This window comes from Betta splendens, chromosome 13 (genome assembly GCF_900634795.4).
Source record: "Betta splendens chromosome 13, fBetSpl5.4, whole genome shotgun sequence".
Taxonomy (NCBI): domain Eukaryota; kingdom Metazoa; phylum Chordata; class Actinopteri; order Anabantiformes; family Osphronemidae; genus Betta; species Betta splendens.
Window position 1 is genome coordinate 18,830,802 of NC_040893.2, and position 20,403 is coordinate 18,851,204.

The 20,403-nt window shown below is 42.1% G+C and overlaps 2 protein-coding genes across 4 annotated transcripts; both read right to left on the bottom strand.

The window, feature by feature from the left end:
- Positions 1 to 5,914: 5,914 nt before the first annotated feature.
- On the bottom strand, positions 5,915 to 10,828 carry treh (trehalase (brush-border membrane glycoprotein)). 2 transcript variants are annotated; one of them, XM_029170167.2, is made up of 15 exons: positions 10,683 to 10,828; positions 10,169 to 10,269; positions 9,951 to 10,098; positions 9,781 to 9,868; positions 9,557 to 9,657; positions 9,390 to 9,482; positions 9,115 to 9,231; positions 8,771 to 8,893; positions 8,643 to 8,692; positions 7,938 to 8,123; positions 7,640 to 7,857; positions 7,103 to 7,214; positions 6,653 to 6,765; positions 6,519 to 6,572; positions 5,915 to 6,436 (listed from the first exon to the last, which is right to left on the bottom strand). In XM_029170167.2, the coding sequence occupies exons 1-15, from the start codon at positions 10,826 to 10,828 to the stop codon at positions 6,299 to 6,301; spliced, it is 1,788 nt and encodes a 595-aa protein (XP_029026000.1). In that variant the 3' UTR covers positions 5,915 to 6,298. The 2 variants fall into 2 exon arrangements, with proteins under 2 accessions (XP_029026000.1, XP_055369817.1); XM_055513842.1 differs by having other exon boundaries at positions 10,359 to 10,768.
- An 82-nt stretch (positions 10,829 to 10,910) lies between these two features.
- On the bottom strand, positions 10,911 to 20,005 carry ddx6 (DEAD (Asp-Glu-Ala-Asp) box helicase 6). Of its 2 annotated transcripts, none has more exons than XM_029170169.3 (14): positions 19,866 to 20,005; positions 18,466 to 19,021; positions 18,307 to 18,370; positions 18,039 to 18,143; positions 17,564 to 17,693; positions 17,320 to 17,466; positions 16,983 to 17,077; positions 16,777 to 16,899; positions 16,568 to 16,696; positions 16,084 to 16,200; positions 15,699 to 15,762; positions 14,834 to 14,935; positions 14,571 to 14,750; positions 10,911 to 13,970 (listed from the first exon to the last, which is right to left on the bottom strand). In XM_029170169.3, exons 2-13 carry the CDS (start codon positions 18,657 to 18,659, stop codon positions 14,575 to 14,577), a joined length of 1,446 nt encoding a protein of 481 aa, XP_029026002.1. In that variant the 5' UTR covers positions 18,660 to 19,021; positions 19,866 to 20,005; the 3' UTR covers positions 10,911 to 13,970; positions 14,571 to 14,574. The 2 variants fall into 2 exon arrangements, with proteins under 2 accessions (XP_029026002.1, XP_029026001.1); XM_029170168.3 differs by having other exon boundaries at positions 19,770 to 19,921.
- Between the last annotated feature and the right edge of the window lie 398 nt (positions 20,006 to 20,403).

Below are 20,403 nucleotides of genomic sequence, written 5' to 3' on the forward strand. Positions count from 1 at the left end.
TTAAAAGTTGAAAAGCTGAAAACATAAAAAGTAATAGCCCACATCTCCTAAAGATGACACACGTTTAGAAAGTTGATCGACGATTCTACGATGAAGCGTTAAAAAGTAGATAGCAATCAAAAAAAGGGCGGAATAAGTAGAAGAAGAATAATAATAATAACTAGAAAAAGTAATTTCTCGAGAAATTACGTGGGAGAGCTGATCTGCTGCCGCAACGATGACAAACGCTGATTAAGCCGCTGACGTCAAAAAGTTGACTGCGTCCAAAAGTTGACTACGACAAAAAGATGAAAACGATGAAAACGAGAAAACGTTGACAAAGAATAAAACGATGACAAAAAGATGGCGATTTAAAAAATTCCTAATTTGACCAAGCTGAAAGATTCAAGATTAAAAAGTTGACCAAGTTGCATTGTTGACAATCATAAATAAGCTGACTAGCTTTTTGATTTGAGAAAAGTATTTGTAAATAATTACCTAACTATGTAATAGTTAAATAACTATTAAAAATTTACCAGTCAGAAACAAAAATCTTGCCATTTAAGATAATAAATTACATTGGTGCTTTTATTTTGAAAGGATTTAGAGGGTCGTGTGTGAGTAATTACTAAACTATAAAATAGTCATTAGACAGTCATAATATGTCATTCAATAGCAAGAATTGCCCTATTAAAGGAAAAAAATTTAGGTTAAGCCCTTTCAGAATAAAATCAACCCTAATAAGGGTGAGTGGTTATTTGCTGAACTCTAAAGTGTCTCATTAACGATTGGTAAGTATTCAGAACCAGAAATGTTCTATCAATCTTGCCATTAAAGGTAATAAATTGTAATTGGTGTGCTTTATTTGAAAGGATTTAGAGGAAATTGTGGGGGTAATAGCATAACTGTCAATTAGCCTTTAAATAATCATAATTAACCCATTCAAAGGCAAAAACAGTGGCAGTTAAAGCTAATAATTGGCATTGGTGCTTTTATTTGAAAAGGGTTTAGAGCAAGCATGTGTGGGTAATTACTAAACTGTTAATCTATCTTTAAAAAAGTCATAATTACCCATCTAAAAGCAGAAATAACTGCTATTAAAGCTAATTATTTGGCTTGGTGCTTTTATTTTGAAAGGAATTTAGAGGAAGTGCGTGCTTAATCACTACACAATCCAATAGTGTGGTTGACTAATCAGTAACAAGCATGGAACTGCTCTGTACACTGAGCATCAGCAGTTTGACCTGTCAGTCAAATCTGCAGCTGCGCCGTCGCCATGGAGACAAAAGGCGGGAAAATCAGGCTCACTTCTGCTCTTAAAAGCAGAGTTTCACCCTGTATAAACAGGCTTGTTCCAGCTAAACCATAATAGTTATCACAAGATTATTTCATTTTCGAGTCCCAAGGCTTCAAATGAGCAAAAATGGTGTGAATTTTATGTTTGAGGACAAACGTTTGTAGCCACAGTCGCAATTTCAAAATATGTCTCCCCCTTGTTTTTCTCCAGACGTCTGCCAAAAATTATCATTAGAGTCTATGGGAGAATTTCAGGATCTCTCTGTGCTTTGAGGTCGATAAGCGACTAAAGTATAAGTCTGAGGGTAAAAGCCAGACACATCATTAGAAAGAAGACAGTATGACTACGATTTAGTGAAATAATTACGTTCATAGAGTAGAATTGTGGCTGTAGTGACGAGTTAAAGACCGAAGTTCTGTCTTTAAAAAGCGCAACCCTCGCCACTCTGGCTGTGACATCACGCACTCTAAATGACCAATACACACTAATGGAAAAGCTGAAAATTTACAAAAACCACACCATATTTAAAACGCTCACTAATCGAAAAGTATAGAAGATACGACAACGCTGATTTACGAGGAGACAAGTTGAGCGATGATGGACGCTTTTGAAGTTGAAATGACGTTTCTACGCCAAAGTATGACAATGATAGACGCTGATGAAAAGAGGGAAGTTGACAAAAAAGTTTAACGATGATTCCCATAGACGACCATTATAAAAAAACGATGAAAAAAGTTGAATAACGTTAAAAGTTGAAAAGCTGAAAAACATAAAAAGTAATAGCCCACATCTCCTAAAGATGACACACGTTTAGAAAGTTGATCGACGATTCTACGATGAAGCGTTAAAAAGTAGATAGCAATCAAAAAAAGGGCGGAATAAGTAGAAGAAGAATAATAATAATAACTAGAAAAAGTAATTTCTCGAGAAATTACGTGGGAGAGCTGATCTGCTGCCGCAACGATGACAAACGCTGATTAAGCTGCTGACGTCAAAAAAGTTGACTGCGTCCAAAAGTTGACTACGGCAAAGCGATGAAAACGAGAAAACGTTGACAAAGAATAAAACGATGACAAAGATGGCGATTAAAAAGATGACCAATGTCATACTAGGACAAGATTAAAATATGACAATGATTCAAAAGTTGACCAAGGTAAAAAATATATCACAGATTAAAAAGTTGACCAGAGTGCATTGTTGACAATCATAAAGAAGCTGACTAGCTTTTTAATTGAAGAAAGTATTTGTAAATAATTACCTGTGTAATAGTTTAATAACTAGTAAAAATTTACCAGTCAGAAACAAAAATCTTGCCATTTAAGGTAATAAATTACATTGGTGCTTTTATTTTGAAAGGATTTAGAGGTTGTGTGTGGGCGATTACTAAACTAATAAAATAGTCATTAGATAATCATAATTTATCATTCAATAGCAAGAATAGCCCTATTAAAGCAAAAGATTTAGATTTAGCCCTTTCAGAATAAAAGCACCTAATAGGTTTTAGTGGCTATTTACTGAAACTCTAAAGTAGTCTCTATAACGATTGGCAAGTATTCAGAACCACAAATTTTCTAATCAATCTTGCCATTAAAGGTAATAAATTGTAATTGGTGCTTTTATTTTGAAAGGATTAGAGGAAATGTGTGGGGGTAATAGCATAACTGTCAATTAGTCTTTAAATATCATAATTACCCATTCAAAGGCAAAAAACAGTGCAGTTAAAGCTAATAATTGACATTGGTGCTTTTACTTTGAAAGGATGTAGAGGAAGCATGTGTGGGTAATTACTAAACTGTTAATCTATCTTTAAATCGTCATAATTACCCATCTAAAAGCAGAATATTGCTATTAAAGATAATTATTTGGCTTGGTGCTTTTTATTTGAAAGGATTTAGAGGAAGTGCGTGCTTAATCACTACACAATCCAATAGTGTGGTTGACTAATCAGTAACAAGCATGGAACTGCTCTGTACACTGAGCATCAGCAGTTTGACCTGTCAGTCAAATCTGCAGCTGCGCCGTCGCCATGGAGACAAAAGGCGGGAAAATCAGGCTCATTCTGCTCTGTAAAAAGCAGAGTTTCACCCTGTATAAACAGGCTTGTTCCAGCTAAACCATAATAGGTTATCACAAAGATTATTTCATTTTTCGAGTCCCAAGGCTTCAATGAGCAAATGGTGTGAATTTTATGTTTGAGGACAAACGTTTGTAGCCACAGTCGCAATTTCAAATATGTCTCCTCCTTGTTTTTCTCCAGACGTCTGCCAAAAATTATCATTAGAGTCTATGGGAGAATTTCAGGATCTCTCTGTGCTTTGAGGTCGATAGCGACTAAAGTATAAGTCTGAGGGTAAAGCCAGACACATCATTAGAAAGAAGACAAGTATGACTACGATTTAGTGAAATAATTACGTTCATAGAGTAGAAATTGTGGCTGTAGCGACAAGTTAAAGACCGAAGTTCTGTCTTTAAAAAGCGCACCCTCGCACTCTGGCTGTGACATCACGCACTCTAAATGACCCAATACACACTAATGGAAAAGCTGAAAATTTAACAAAAACCCACACCATATTTAAACGCTCACCAGTCGAAAAGTATAGAAGATACGACAACGCTGATTTACGAGGACAAAAGTTGAGCGATGATGGACGCTTTTGAAGTTGAAATGACGTTTCTACGCCAAAGTATGACAATGATAGACGCTGATGAAAAGAGGGAAGTTGACAAAAAGTTTAACGATGATTCCCATAGACAACCATTATAAAAAAACGATGAAAAAAGTTGAATACGTTAAAAGTTGAAAAGCTGAAAACATAAAAAGTAATAGCCCACATCTCCTAAAGATGACACACGTTTAGAAAGTTGAACGACGATTCTACGATGAAGCGTTAAAAAGTAGATAGCAATCAAAAAAAGGGCGGAATAAGTAGAAGAAGAATAATAATAATAAAGACCGAAGATAACAATAGTGTGAGAGCTGTTCAGCTCTCCCACTAATAAAGACCGAAGATAACAATAGTGTGAGAGCTGTTCAGCTCTCCCACTAATAAAGACCGAAGATAACAATAGTGTGAGAGCTGTTCAGCTCTCCCACTAATTACTAAGCTGCCTCATATCCCTCCATCCAACCATTATCTACTACTCACGGTGCCTCCAGGTAGCTGCTTCCAGCTTAGAGGTCAAGGGTTCGGCCCGGCATCCAAACAAACGCTGTAGCCGCGTGGCAGCAGGACGGGATGTCTGCTCCTGTGATCGGCCGTCACAGGACAGACGCCGTCCCAGACTCCAGGTATGTGGATTATTCCTGCAGCTGCAGCCGCCTCAGTGGCTAATGAGCCCGCTGCAGGGGCTGGCGAAAGCTAAGCCACACAGACACTCAAAGATAAAAATCCAGCGCCATTGTCCCCCTCGCCTGCTTTTTCACTTCCACCGCTGTTTGATAAGCTTTCACACATTTCTGCATATCGTCCTGGATCTCATTCTCATTATGGAAATCAGGGGCTGTGCTGGCCACCGTAGCATTTTTTAACATATTTAAGGCCAGAGGTGCAGCACAGTGAGAAACCGCAGAGAAGCACTTTAAATGCTTTATTACCTGCTGGTCTGAGTGTGTAGCTGCTGTAGTATCCATCCAAATGATGTCATAGTGTAGGATGTGATGGAAGCCATCATACAATAATCACTCGTCTTGCTTTGGTTTAAATTGTGCAGCAGAAGCGTGTGCGCGCTGGTTTGTATGCAGCGGCTGCTGCAGGACGACAACACAGTCTGACCTTTGCTTCCACAACAACTTGTAATGCACTTGTCACTTCTGCTTTACAATTCACGGCGCGCCCACGCCGCGCGCTTCCAGCATCGTGTAATTAAGAGCACGCGCGCACGCCGCTCCGCGGCTGAAAACGCCGGACAACTCCTTCCACGCTTAACAGCTCGAGCTCATTAAACGAACACAACACATTTGTGCTAAAACAGCATCGTAATGCGAGTTATCGTGAGCAGCAGGTTCTACTTGAGTTACTGCTGCCACTGAGGCTGGAGACATAATGAGAGCCAACTGTGGGTAAACGCTGTGGATGCGGGTGGGAGGAACCGGAGCTGAGACTTAGGCTCACGTTAGCGGCGTGTGTCGACCCGGGTCCGAACGGGCCGCCGCTCCGTCGACCCGGGTCCGAACGGGCCGCCGCTCTGGGCCCGGTTCTGTTGCTGAGCCTGTCGGTGGTGCGGCCTCGTGCTGAAGACAGACGCAGCCAAATCCCCGCGTCTGCACCATAAACAGGGAAGCAGGTGCTTTTTTTAAAGCAACAAATTTCTCATTACTTTTTTTGAAACCCATCTGAATACATGTAAGGACTTAATTTCATGCTTGACCTGCATTTCACCGCAGATGTAAGCAGAAAAGGCAGAAGACGGATCCTTGGCGAATAATATCGACTGGACTGTGTTTCTTTTTAAATTAACGGTGCGCTACAGAAAACGTGTTTACGACGCCGTCAGTGTTGTCAAGCTCCCATTTAATGTTACTGTTGAACTCTGTACAGGGATTCGTCTTATTCAGTATTTGTGATATAATTCCAACAATGTCATCATTTCCTTAGATTGGATTAAAAAACAAATTTAGTCATAAGAAACACTCCTAAGTTTCAAACAGAATTCATATTTTATTTCTTGTGCACTTATTTACATTCCATCTTCACTTCAGCTGCAAATTAAAAGCCTCAGCGGGAGTTCGTACAGTACAGCAAAAAACAATCATTGAATCAGGTGCAGAACGCTTTGGAATTACACTTCAGCATCTTTGACAAGTTAATAATTGTGGTTTAAGCTGCAGGGGACACCAACGTTGACGCGTTGCTGAGTCCAGATGCATCTTCTGATATCAGCAAAGATCACATACCTCAGAGTATAAACACTAAAATATTCATCAAAGGGATTCTCAGTAATGATGAATCACATCCTTCTGCATAAAGGATCCAGATTATGTGCGATTAGTGTGGAGAAAGCACCCCTCAGTCACACTCTGATTCACATGAAAGCGAGAGCGGCCGAGACGACCAGAGGCATCAGGAGGTCAAAGGTCACACTCCGGCCTCCTGAGGAGAGTCTGTCTCCATACTGGTTCAAGAGCTGCAGGGCAACGCCGTTGGTCCAACCGAAACCCAGCTGCACAGAGGCAAACACAGCAGAGTCCAGTCAGAGGCGCCACAACAGGAGGAGCTCAAGTTGAGAAGCAGAGGCGAAATACCTGAACTTCATATTCTCCTCCACCTCCAGGTTTGCCATCTCCATTCACATCGTACTGCCATGAAAGAGAACAGACACATCCTGAGTCAGCTGAGTTCTCGCTGCAGCACAAGCCGTGAACGACTCCAGACTCACCTTCTCAAACATGGCTTCATACTTCACGTACGCCATCCAGTTGGTTTTGATCCACCTCTGGGCCAAAGTGAATGCTAGCGCGTTAGCATCCTCTGAAGGCAGTTTGGACAAACCTGAAAAATCAGTTTATTTCTATTTATCTGGCAATTTAACGCGTATGCATTTATTATTCAGAGCAAAACAGAGCTCAGAAACCAAGGTCAGATAAACCCGAGGGCTCACACTGCAGTACCGCTGATCACCACTAGATGCTGGACAAATCCAAATGTACAATCCCAAACCATCAACCTCCCAATAAATACTAAGTCAGGGACATCGTGGCGCGTGTCCCTTTAATGTGCCTTGGGTGTTTTCTTCAGCTTGCTAAATAGCGACCAGTCAGATACTGAGTCAATATTCAACTATTTCTGTCTTTTGGGATGGTGAGTTTGTCATGTGTCATGTCATTACCATCGATAAGCATGTGCTGTAACGGAGGCCACGCGTTAGGAAAGTCCCACTGCTGCCCGGACTCGAACAGGGAGCTTGGAACCCCATTGTGGTAGTCCAGAGCATGGGTCCCCTGTGCAGACAGAGGACAAGGCATGGATGAAAGCTGCGCAGCCTCCGAGCGCCATCTGCTGGAGCAACCGGGCACTGCTCCTGAAGGCAGCGTCCTATCAGATGTGGGAGTGAGCCCACGAGGTTCACAGCTCAAAATGTCGGTGGGGAGAAAAAAAAAAAAAAGAAAGCAGCAATGCCTCCTCCCTCATCAAGCGTCAAGAAGCTCTTCAACTAAATATTTAAAGCCTAAACAGTGGAGAGGGGAGCAGTAGTGGCCAAGAGGAGGGGAGTGTCCAGCTGTGTGCAGGGGCGGATGTGTTGACATTTACCAAGGGACAAAAACACCCATGTGGATTCACTCTTATCTGAAGCAAGCAGGGGAAAGCTTTTTTCACACCGATGGCACGAAGGCTTAATAGCATGCGGCTTCGGAAAGCGTTTTACCTTCAGATACTTCACCGCCAGGTCTCCCATCTCAGGCCGAGAATAGCAGCGGGCCCAAACGGGCGCCAGGTTGGAGGGGTAAAAGTCACGGTTCTTAGCGTTCGTCACCAGGTTGTAGTCGAACCAGGCTCCGCTCCCGGGGTCCCAGAGCACAGACTCCATGGCCGCCAGCCTGCGAGTGACAGCCCGGTCGTAGCGATCAGACGCGGCACCGTCACCTGTCAGAAAGGAGCACATCGGTTATGCAACAGCAGCCGTGAGCAGAACCCCAGTGGGTTCCCAGGTCACGGACCCTCACCCAGAACCGTGTGAAAGAAAGCCAGAGTCTTCTCGTTGAGGCACATCAGAGCGTTGAGGTCGCTGGGTACGATCTGACTGGTGCGGGTATGTCTGAGGGTCCGGTTGTCGAGGAACCAGCGGGACGAGAAGTCCCAACCGGACTCTGCTCCAGAGTGCAGATCCATCCACAGCTGCTCTTTAAGGGCTGAAGGCGAGAAAGATGAAATCACTGGTAGACAACAAATCAGCATGTGAAAAAACACAGAAAAACATATTTAAATGTTAATACTTTGCAAAAGCCCTGGAGGCAATAAAAGGAGTAAATGGAGGAGAAATAACTCGACTGGCTGAATAAGACACTAAACATGTCCGAATGAATACAAACAAATTTTGTGGAACGAAATCTTTTTCATAACTGGATTCAAATTGCTCAGTGATAGAATGAAAGGGAGAACATTAACACACATTCAGCGCAACATGCTACTGAGCTATTTTCAGAGCAAATTTGTTTTGCACCTATGATCCCTGAATCCGAGGGAATATTCTCCACTTTACCGCTAAGGAGCAATTATAAAACAGAGAACATCCATTACAGGACTGAGCCCCCCACCGAGTTATCATTTTCCCCTCATAGCAGAAAATGACCAAAGCAGAGTAATATTTCTCATGCTCATAAGGAAGATTCGTTCAGCCGCCCAGGAGATGAGCGCTAATAGGCCATTACCGTCAGGGAGCCCTTCAGCTAATTCCACATCGTCCGTGTAGGATTCAGGCCTGAAAGGAGCAAGAGAGACGTTTGTGGAGGTGGAGGCAGTCGCGTGGCGCCTGTTGATGCTTCCCCTCCATCCTTACCTTGGCGACTCCACCTGCACATGATACCGGTTCAGCACGTGCTCCACGCCATTTGCCTGCACAGCCACAGACCGGTTGCGCATCCAGAAGCTGTACTCCTTCTCCAGCGTCGGCAAAGCGTCTCTACATCAGGTGCGTTTGCACAGACAGGAGGAGAAAGATTCCCATTCACACGCTTTTCACAGGGCTCGATGTGGTCGCATACAGATACGCAGTCACATTGTAATCAGGCGTGTTAGGAATAGCACGGCACCAGAGGCTTAATGGGCCTTTTTCTATTCTGGAGACGCAGCTGACGAATGATAAGGTGTCAGGCAGAACACGGGCACGGGCCTAAATATCACCTGAGGAACTCTTTATCCTTGGTTGCGTGATAGTAGCTCTCCACCATTAGAGTGAGGAATGGAGGCTGACTGCGCCTTTCATAGTAAATCCGCCCACCATTTGGAATGAAGCCATATCTGCAGGAAAGCAAAAAAAAAAAAAGCTTTTATTCCACAAATCTCAAAACCCTCCCCAAGAGCTCCATGTCTGAGTGTACAACGCGTCCCGGTAAATGGCTTATTATTCACAATGAGCCTGCTGGGCCGCGAGCGATGAAAGCTGCTCAAAGCCTCACCTGTTGACGAGGTGCAGGAAGTTCTGAATCATCCCACGCGCCGTGTCCGTCATCTCCGACAGCAGGAGCCCGTTGACGACCCAGTAGGAGTCCCTGGCGGTTGCAGACACGGGGGGAGGTTGTGAAGCCCTCACCCTGACCTGGAGAAGCCGTGTCACGTCACTCACCAGTAGTAGAACTCCCTGAAGCGCCCCCCCGGCACCACCACCGGGTGTGGAGCGTAGATCAGAGAGTGGAGCTCTGGGTGATCCTGAACCCCAGCACGCATCTGGAGGCAGGAATCACAGTCATGCAACTTTGACTTTGGTTCATATTTTGCTCTAAACCAGAAAATGTGTGTGGACCCACATTTAATCATCATGCAAAAATATTTATTTTGTGTGACAAAAACCTTTCTGCCGAGAGACTTCCATAGAGCGTGAATCTTTTTGGCCCAGTCTCGCAGTTGCTGGTCTGCTATTCGCCCCAGGAACGTTGGTCTGTAAGTAAAACTCAACTCGCGTCAACCCTGCACTATTTAAACACACTGCATTTGATACGGCTCTAAATACTGGAGCTCACTCTTCGTGCCAGTCGGGAGGCGTCCACGACTCAAACTCCGTTCCCGGCTCCTCAAAGTACGCGCTGAGGAATCCTTTCAGTCGATCAGGGGGGACGGTCGCGTTTGGAAACTCCTTGGACAGATTGTGGAATGCCAACGAGACGACGTCTGCAGGAACAGACGAGTAGTAACAGCCGCCGCCTGCATTCATCAGAACCATGTCCTCTGAGTGACTCACCCGGTGCTGCCCTCAGCTTCATGTCCACAAAGTACTTGTCATCATCAAACAGCTTCGCGTTCTGTACCTGCTGCAGGATGGGTCCAGTGCAGAAGATTTCACTGGAACAAAACCAGAGTTATAAAACAGACATGTAACGAAGGTTTATTGTTCTAATGACCACATGGTCTTTATCTTTAGATGCACTTACCTCTGCAGCATAGCAATAAATCTTAATGTCACTAGAACTAATGAGGTGAGGGTAAAGGTCTACATAAAACCACATGAAGCGAAAAAAAAAAAGTCAGAAGACAAAGAAAATGTAAAACCATGAGTCATTTGACCAAAAGGAAGAGCAGTAGGACATTTGCTTCAGAGTTAAAGATTAAATGGTGCCAAAAAGTATTAGAAGCAAACAACTGGTCACTTGGTCGTGAATTTAGCTGAAGCTTCTATCGCCTGCATCAACAACAGGAAGCCGCTTCGCGTACACAAAGCCCTTTTAGGGAGTAGGACTTTCTGATGTTTATCTTACCTGTCACATGGAGAAGCCGCCTGTACAGAGGCCGGCGGCGTCAGGGTGAGAGCCGCCAAGCAAAAACATACCAACGTGTGCATCGTGAGGGTCAAACTGAGCAACAGCAGAGCACAGGCGCGACTGTGGGAACGGCCTGAGGTCATAGTTTATATGAAGACGTGAGCAGCAGCACACTGCCCCCTACTGGAGCGACGAGGGCTGCACCAGGCAAGACGCAACACACCATAAACTTCAGTGAGCTTTATTATCAACCAATGCGTCAATCGTACCCAATAATGATCATGACATTTAAATTTAAGTCCATTGTAAAATTAGCTTCACTGAAACAGAACTGCCAATTAACCAAATTTCCATCAAAAAAAAAAAATCTGGATTTAAACCCTTGACTTAAATTTGGAGACTTAATGTTCTCCAGTCGAACATGTCATTGAAACAAAAACAAATCCAAGGGTAACTTTTCTTTAGCTTTTTAACCCCATTACCATAACTTTGGATCTTAAGACATCATGTTCTCTAACGTCCACCAAATCCCTCCCCATTATTTTAACTGATGCTTCAGTTCTGAAAGAATGCCTTGAACAGGACTCCTCTTACATCCTTCAACAGATAAGCAATGGAACAGTCGAACAGTACAATAACTCGCAAGTCTGTCACAACCTAGAAGAGGATGAACGTCAGCATCAGGGCAGCGAGTTCACAAATTTAACCACCCCGCAATTTTAAAAAGACCCTAAAGAATGAGACAATTTAGTTTGTCAAACGATCCAATTATTCACCCAATCGAGGGCAAGATGCTCTTGTCTCAGTCTTTAAGGTTCTCAAACGACAGCCACTGGCAGTAAAGCAGCACAGGTTCAAACCCAGAATCTGCAGATGTTCACTTTAATGTCACACTCGTTCACTGTGGTGAATTACTGCCAGTGGGCTGATGAGAAACAGACAGCTGCCAAGTGTCTGTAATAACGTCCCTGTTCACTTAACTAGTTCAATTTGCTTAATTTTCTTGGAATAAAAAAAAAAAAAAATTTAAAAAGCTTAAACAAAACACCCACCCACCCTAAAGAATAAGCCAAAACAGCCAAATTAGATCTGCAAGTAACCTGGGTACACTCTACTTAAGGGAACAGGGATCAGTCCTAACCAAAGAGAAATACAGAGTAACCTTTCATCAATGTCATTAAATGTGCAGTAATACTTCTCAATGATTAGAACAGCTGAGAGCATCTCACCATTATAAAAAGGGAAGCCAGTTTGCAAAAAGGTCCTGACTGAACAGCCAGTCAGGGCCGTTAAACAAATGAAGCCAGTCATAAGGCATTAAAATGCCAAGAACGGATCCGCCATGTAACCCAAACCCAAACTATCAAAATAAAAAGGGCAAAAGCGCTGAGCTCAGCTGTCTGAGGCGCCCGAGCTTTTGTAAGAAGCCTGACTAATAGTAATTGTGTTCCATCATGCCCATTTTGCCTCTGTGCCAATTTTTTGTGATTTGCACCAACATAAACTTCTCTTCCACTTGCGCATCGTGAGCGTACAAAAAGCAGTGCAGTCAGTGTTATTGCCTGAACCCATGTCTGTGCGTTAATAAGTGCAGCCCAACCTGCTCAGGTTGTTGGTTTTTTTTTAAAGCAAAGCATCTTCAGTGGCCGGGAACGCCGCCTAGCTTGCGATGCACAGAAGGGATTCCTGCTACATTTTAGGGCAGATGGTTCGTTTTGATGCATTTGGCCGACTTTCTTCAGAATGGGGGAATTAACGTCACAGCATCCAACCAACAGCTGTGAAGAAATGCAGCTGCGCCAACAGAGCACAGATCCACGTAACAGCTAAAAGGTCCCCCAGAAGACAAATTCTCTGCCAATTCAGCTGCACTGCAGCAAGTACTACTACTACTACATGATAGAATATTATTTTCTCTTCCAATGACAACACTCAACAACTGGAGATCTTAGAGTGTTTCAAGAGTCGGTTTCACAAGTTAAGGCTGGTGACAACAAAGAATTCATTACTCAAATGCACAAGCTTAATAAAGCAGTCTGTCTAACTGAACACTAGTTAACACTGGTAGCAGATGATCGGGCAGTTTAAAGAATTTCACTTTAAGTGCAGCTTTTTTTTACTATTTTACTCAAATTTGGAGGGGCTAAAAGATTCATAGTGATGAACTCTGCCTCCAGAAACATCTCATACACTGGGTATTTTAAATGTTTAGGTTCAAATAAATTCAGCAATTTTTAAAACTATAAATAAATCCAAACTGACATTTTCCAGTGCTAACATGTGAGAAAGGGGAAAAGCTTTTTTTAAGTTTGTCATCCAGCCTTTTGAACTTGTTTAAAACAATCTTAAAATGAAAGTATATACACAAGTTGTGATGTGAAGCCAAAGCGTCGGCTGCACATCAGAGAATTAAGTATGGCCACCCACAGGAAGGTGAAACGGGACCAAAAAAAAAAAAAAAAAAAAAAAAAGTGTTCGCTCCAACTTTAACTTCACTGAAACAGGAATCCTCATGACTCATGGTGTTAAGCTGCTGATTCATCTTTAGTGTTCTGATGCTGAAGACAGGAAAGGCTCTGGGTCTTTTAGAAGCACAAGCTTCATCACACGCAGCTGGACAGTCTGGCTGTCTCTTGGAAAAACATCCAGCATTTCTGTCCATGGAAAATCCAAGTTTGTCCTAATTTTTTCAGCCAGAGCCGTGTGCAGCTAAGCCAGCAAAACGATAATTCACACCAGACCCTCGTTCTAATTTTCTCCATTCCTCCATGACTCAACCAAAAAGACTTATGACTTCACCTATTGTGGCCAGACATTAAATTAGTGTAACAACTTCCAGTTAGGTGAATCGAGTGACTGTGTGGGATGGAGAATGCAGGATGGAACACGATGAAGGGTTATTACTTTAGAATGAGTTTAACTGCTTGTTAAGGCACTTGGTACAAACTGGTTAAAACTTCCAAAATAAAAGATGGAGAATGGAGAACATCATGGGGTCTGTCGGTGCTGGTTTTCGTTTGATATGAACAGTCACATCATGCTTCAGTATAATTTCACCACGGTCCCATGCTTTCCTCCTGGTGCTCATGTCTTCAGATTGTAGTGGTGCAGCACAGAGCCCTATAAAAGGCAAATGAGTTCTTCCTAAAGGTGTCCATCAAAATACACATCCTTGTGGTGGCATCCCAAAAAGAAAAATAAAAGGAAACTGTACATTTACAAAAGGAGGGGGAAAATGATGGTGTGACAGGGGAAGGTACAAATGGGAATGAAGGATGGACTGATCTGGAAAGAGAAAAGACAAAGTATTAAACCATGGTAATCACAGCCCATTTCATTTACACAACCTTTACATTATTGCTATGTTCCAGCAACGTAAAGCTGTAACACGCAACAACACACTTGAAAGAACTGCTGAGGCAGGTGGATGTAGAGTTTGTTGCACATTCATAAATAAAATCCATTTCATTGTCAAATCCTCACTTTATTTCATGATATCTGAAGAATGTAACCGTTTGAATCTCTGCCTGTGAACAATGTAAAAAAAAAAAAAAAAAAACATTTCTGGCAGCATCCACAACCAGCTCAAGTGTGTCACTTACAAGTGCCCTTTTCTCATGGAGATGAGCGAACAGAGTGGGAGTGGAGAAAGTCACAGGTGAGCAGCCACAGCATCTCTCAAAAGGCGACTTGGAGAACAAACCAAGTCTGTTTATTGCTCAACCTTGTGTGAACTTTGCTCAGGAGAGGGGGTGCTGTCTACTACACAGGACTAAAGGCTCAAGCATCCCGACTACAAGCAGCTTGCCCTTCAGTTTAAGCTAATAGAGTTGTGTAGAAAAACTACTGGTATTACCGGTATTAGGACGAACACGTGGTACTCACTGGCTCATGGCTTGACCTCTTCGCCACTCTCGCTGTGGTACTCTGCCACATATAGGCTCTTGTCAATAATGCCAGGGATGGGCTTGATCTCTGTTCCAAGCTGCTCCTCAATTCCTTTCAGGTTGAAGCGATCATCATAAGTGATGAGATTGATAGCAAGACCGAGGTGTCCAAAGCGACCTTGTTATTAAAAAAAAAAAAAAAAAAAAAACGTTAGAGATATGCGCTAGAAAATGTTTCACAGATGAATAGTGAGTCCTTACCTGATCTACCAATGCGATGAAGGTACGTTTCTCCCAGCTTCGGAAAGTCAAAATTGATCACAACATTCACAGCTTGAATGTCAATTCCTCTTGTGAAAAGGTCTAAAGGCAAAAAAATCTCAATGTCACAACCCACAAACACAAACAAAAAGCAGAAAATAAAATATTTTGTCTTTGGCAAGTAAATCCCCATTAAGAACTAGCAGAGTAAATCACCCCAATAACTAAAAAGGTCAAGGTACAATATGCACAAACTTTAGCCTGGATCAGCCAGTTTATAGTGTATAGCAACATTTTTGCACGGTACCAAGATAAGGAAGGTTTAGTAAGCCACAAACATTTACAGCTAAAGTCAACACATTGACCTAAACCTTGTTGCACAGCTATATTTGTTTATATGTGAGCACATTAAGTGTGATTAAATATTTCCTTTTTTGCTAGTAACGATCCATCTGCCACTTTTCCAGTAAAACTCATTTACCACTGAAAAAGCCCCGTCTCTGTACATATACACTAAAATCTCAAGGGTTTTAAGTTAACAATGACAGAACACTTCGTCATCCCACACAATGAGCTGTACGAGTTGCTGGGCTGAGAACAAAGTCAAAGCCATTGTTCAGCTTGGTGCTCATGTGTCACCACACAACCTTCTCATCTGAAATTTATATTACAGTACAATCTCTGGTGTAAAGTTTTAAAATCTTAACAGTGCGTCATCTCCTTCCTCCAGGGAAAAGAACAGTTTGGAGCTGGCACACAAGTCTGTGGTGAAGTGTTGATGGTCTCACAACAGCTGCATGTTAGACTGAACGCTTTTATTTCACTTCATCTCAGTTCAGCAGGTGTACACGTCTCTACCACTCACCAGTGCAGACAAGATTCCGACACAGGCCATTTCTAAAGTCATGGAACACGCGGTTGCGATGCTCCTGTTGAAAAGGAGAAGTGTATTGAAATGTCAATTTCAAATCACATGTAGCCACTTTCACAAAAACAAGTGTCATGTAAATGTCCCATGAAGCAGCAGTTAAAAAGAAGCGCATGCACGTCCAGTTAACCATGTGTGCATTTGGGTGTTACTCTTAGGCGGAGAAAATAGCAGTGGTAGCAACACTCCAGAAATAGAGCAGTGGCGTGAACCGTAGAGTCCGATCAAGCAGAAATGCTCACACATGCACAAAGTAGTAGCATCCCTGGCTTTTACTGCCTACACGCTTAGGTTTTAAACTGAAGCAGTAATTCAAGCTCACCTGTCTCATCTTGGCATGAATGTAAAAACACGAATAACCAAGCTGTGAGATCTTCTTGGCAAGAAGCTCTACTCTCTGAGAGGAGTTGCAGAAGATTATGGACTGGTTTATCTGGAGCTGGGGGAGACAATAATATATATATATATATATATATATATATATATATATATATATATATATATATATATATATATATATATATATATATATATATATATATATATCTATATATATATATATATATATCTATCTATATATATATATATATATATATATATATATATATATATATATATCTATATATATACACACACAATTTGCTAGGTGGGAAATGCATTTTTAATTTACGTCATTGTGCAGAAAGTCCAATGAAGGAGTCTCTACAGGTCATCCATTAGAAAAAGAATCAGTTTCCATTAAATTTAACATACAAGGATTTGGTTAATCAAGAGATAATGATTACATACTCTAAAGCAACACTTACCCTGGAGAACAAGGTGTTAAGGCAATGGACCTTTTGCCTTTCAGTTACGTAAGCATAATACTGAGTCACACCCTTCAACGTAAGCTCCTCCATTAGGTTGATCTCGTAGGGTTTCTGTAGGTGAGCATTCTGTAACAGTCAAAACATGAGATGTTATATTCATGTTATGCAACACATAAGTAGTAAAACACTGCATGTGACAAATTTACCATAAACTTCTGCACACTCAGAGGGAAGGTTGCAGAATAGAGCAGAATCTGCCTCTGTTTGGACAGGAAGCCTAGTATCTCCTCCATCATGACCACAAAGTCCTGAGACAGGAGTTTGTCAGCCTGTAAAGTAAAAGGCAGCAGGAGAGAATATTAAGAACAGTCTCAGCTACAAGTCACACTGGTTAATTTAAGGCAAAACTCACCTCATCCAAAACAATCATCTGCACTTGATTCACTTTGGCCACTCCTTTCTTGATAAGATCTAAAATCCTCCCAGGAGTGGCAATGACCACATGTACTGCAAGATCGATTAGGAAAAGTTAAAAAGCAGAATTCCACCTAAAATCTGAATACCTATCTGACTTTTTGGGTTAACAGTTGCATAGTGTGACTCATACATTGTTCAACGTACAGTTTGTTTATTATCACATTCACAGTAAAGAGATGATCAGTCAGTCTCTGTAGGCGGTTTGGTGTGTGTCCTGTATGTCAACTACGATTAGTCTTGAATGAGTCACAGAAACTACACAATAAATTTACCCGTTTCATCGAGTCTCATGATGTCATCACGTAGGTTGGTTCCACCAGTGGTTGCCATCACCTTCACACCACCCATGTGTTTGCTGACCTGGATACATATTTGGCTTACTTGCAGAGCAAGTTCTCTGGTGGGCACTATGACCAAAGCTGGAGAAGAAAAAATGTTTTAAACCCATTGTTTCATCCCAATTTGAATTTCCAGCCTGTAAAATCAGGTCACATCAACGACAGGTTAAATTCAAACCTTGTATGCAGTCCTTCTTCAGGTCAATGCGTTCAAGTAAGGGAATGAGGTAGGCTCCACTCTTTCCCGTGCCATTCTTGGCTCTGGCCAAAATATCCCTCCCTGACAGTGCAATGGGAATGCTTTCCTCCTGTACAAACAATAAATGGTAACGATTAACACACACACACACTACTTGGTAGAGTAAAAGTGGTGTATTTGTCAACTTGGTCTAATAAAACTCATGCACTAGCTGTCTAATAGAGTTCAAACTGCGCTCGATCTACAGGTCTGAAAATGACAGAGTTTCAGACCTTCAGCACAGCTGCCACTTAAGTGGCAAACAATCTGTGTGGACCTTTGGCAAGTATGTTCACCAACATTTCACCATATGTACCAAATGTAAACCAAACCTGTTTAGTTCTTGTTTTTTTCAATGATCCTTAAGTACAGGAATATTTGTCAGCAGTCAAAGGATATGACTTTTGCAGTTTACCTGAATTGGTGACGGCTTTTCCCAGCCCATCTCAAAGATTCCCATGAGCAGCTCCCTCTTCAAGCAATAGTCTTCAAACTCATTGCCTTTTGTTGCTGTCACATCCTTTAATATAAAAAAATATATATTTTAATAAACAGATAGGCTTTCTTCACAAAATGTAAAATAAGTGAAACGACAATGAAGCATCAAGAGCCAGGTCAAACTGGTTTCCACAATAGCCTTTGTTCAAAGCATGTAAAAATCAGTAAATAAACTTTATACTAACCGAAGTTTTCATCCTCATGTCCTTTGGGGGCAATTTTAAATTTTTCTTCCAGTCATCTCCAGGCCTGTGGAGGGTCAGGCACACATACACAAACCATTTACAACATCTGTCAATATGAATAGTTTAACACCCTTGAATTTCATGACAAAACCAACTTACTTGATGACGGCGTTGGTTGTAGGTGCCGGCTGAGAATTACCATTATTTATTGTGCCTTTCAACTGATTTAGCTGTTGTTGTGGGCCTCCTCCGCCCCCACCTGGCGCGCCAGCAGGCTTCACTGAGCCTCTGAGCTGTCCGTTTTGGTTAGACAAGCCCAAAATGACTGGGTTCTCGGTCCTGGCAGTACTCATGTTCACTTGTTTACCTCGATCCAATTAACAACAAAACCTCTTATCAATCTCTGAACTAGGAGAGTTCTCTCTTCTGGAATATCTCTAAATGCAAAGCAGACCTAAATTAAGTCTTTAAATCTTTTATCTTTTCTTGTCTTTTCTTTTATGTTGTTTCCAGGTCACAAAGAGTTCAGAAACCTCTCCTCTGCTTTGAGATTTCTCAGTATATATTCCTTTATTAAGTTAGTGCTCAGCATAGATTTGCGGAACCACACACGCCAGGGGGCTTAGCTAGCTTCCAAGTACTGGCCGACCGTTCAGCTAGCCATCTTGTTCAGCCTAACTGAGCCGCTGCGTCCTTCCTCAGGTTTCCCCCAACTCTGAAACACAAGAACCGCAGTGTTAGACGAGGCCTAGCCACCAAGAAACGACATAGGCGTCTAAAAGGGGCATTGGTTAAACATGCGATAAGCTCTATCGTGGATCAAGTGCGTGTGATTCATTAAATGTTAACTGTCCGTGACTGGCCTGCGTCAGAAGTTAGCCGACGCAGCGGTGACTGTTATTTGCTGAATCCTTGCTAACAATGTGGAAGCACCGTAAATGTCAGAGCTTTCGGCCACATTCGAAGGAAGGCGAAATTCACGCGTGTCGTAGACTCCCGTATCCAAAGACGTGGCTTTTATTATTAGGTTAAAATATCTTAATACGCTCACTCAACGTGTATCAGCAGGAATATCGATAAGCTGCTAATGTTAGCCACGGACATTTTGCTAAAGCTAGCTCTCGAAGCTTTAGCATCAGCTCATGAACTGTTTCGGTAAACAATCTGCGTAGGGGCCTTCAAAATATTACAGTCGTCACCGTGCTAATGCCAAATGAATTTCTTGTCGTTTCCAAAGTTAGCTTACAAACAACACTACAGAATTACCCGACACAAACCAATATCAGCCAGCTAAGCCGAATTAAATGTCGTGCTACTTCTGCTAGTTGCCAAGCTAACAAAGTGCTAACGGCGGTGAAATGACATGAACTCTTAACGCCAGCTGCAAAAGTCTCCATAAAACGAATGGATGACTTGTCAAAAACAACCCATGCGTATAATTGGTCAATTTTTCACGCATTTACCTCGAACAACGGAAACAGCCGGTTCACAACACGGTACGAAGGTGTAGCGCTTGTCAATTTTTAGCTGACTACCAAAGAGTCGTCTTGTCAACCAACCGTTCAAGATGGCTTCCAGCCGTATTTGAACCCGCCCCCATCGAGCTAATCAGCTGATTCCATTTCAAATCAAGGCTTCAACCAAGACAAGTCAACAACAAAGCGACATGATCCGCAAGCAAAGACCACTGCTCATGTCTGAATATTCATTATCATCCAGGAACAGAAAAATAGACGGTGAGATGTCCGAAGGAGGAAGCCTGTTTTTTCGATTTCACAATCAGTTAAGGTGATAGCAAGGATGCATCACCGACTTATAGTAATCAATATAAGATATGGTTTAAGTACAAATAACTAAATAAGTCCCTCATCAGTCAAAGTGTGGTGAATAAGCGTGGAATTTAGTTTCAGTTTCTGCACTTCATCTTTGAGTATTTAAAATAATATCAATTACTCCACAGATCACAGGCTCTACAAAGACAAATGCACAACAGGTTCGCGTTATTCCATATATACTGAATAAAATAACAACAAATTACTGATCTGCAGCAAGTGTCAAAGTGTCTGATTATCACTGAGTCATCAGGTGTGTGCGTGA

Bases quoted from the DNA above. Each gene is read 5' to 3' on its own strand.
- treh (XM_029170167.2), bottom strand. From the start codon at position 10,828: ATGACCTCAGGCCGTTCCCACAGTCGCGCCTGTGCTCTGCTGTTGCTC. The intron at 8,894-9,114 runs GTGATATTTAGG...CACCTGATGTAG, and splicing joins AAGGATAAAGAGTTCCTCAG to AGACGCTTTGCCGACGCTGG. The intron at 8,693-8,770 runs GTAAGGATGGAG...TGCTCCTTTCAG, and splicing joins GTGCAGGTGGAGTCGCCAAG to GCCTGAATCCTACACGGACG.
- ddx6 (XM_029170169.3), bottom strand. From the start codon at position 18,659: ATGAGTACTGCCAGGACCGAGAACCCAGTCATTTTGGGCTTGTCTAAC. The intron at 17,078-17,319 runs GTAAATTTATTG...TCGATCTTGCAG, and splicing joins CATGAGACTCGATGAAACGG to TACATGTGGTCATTGCCACT. The intron at 16,697-16,776 runs GTAAATTTGTCA...TGACTGTTACAG, and splicing joins TGAGTGTGCAGAAGTTTATG to AATGCTCACCTACAGAAACC.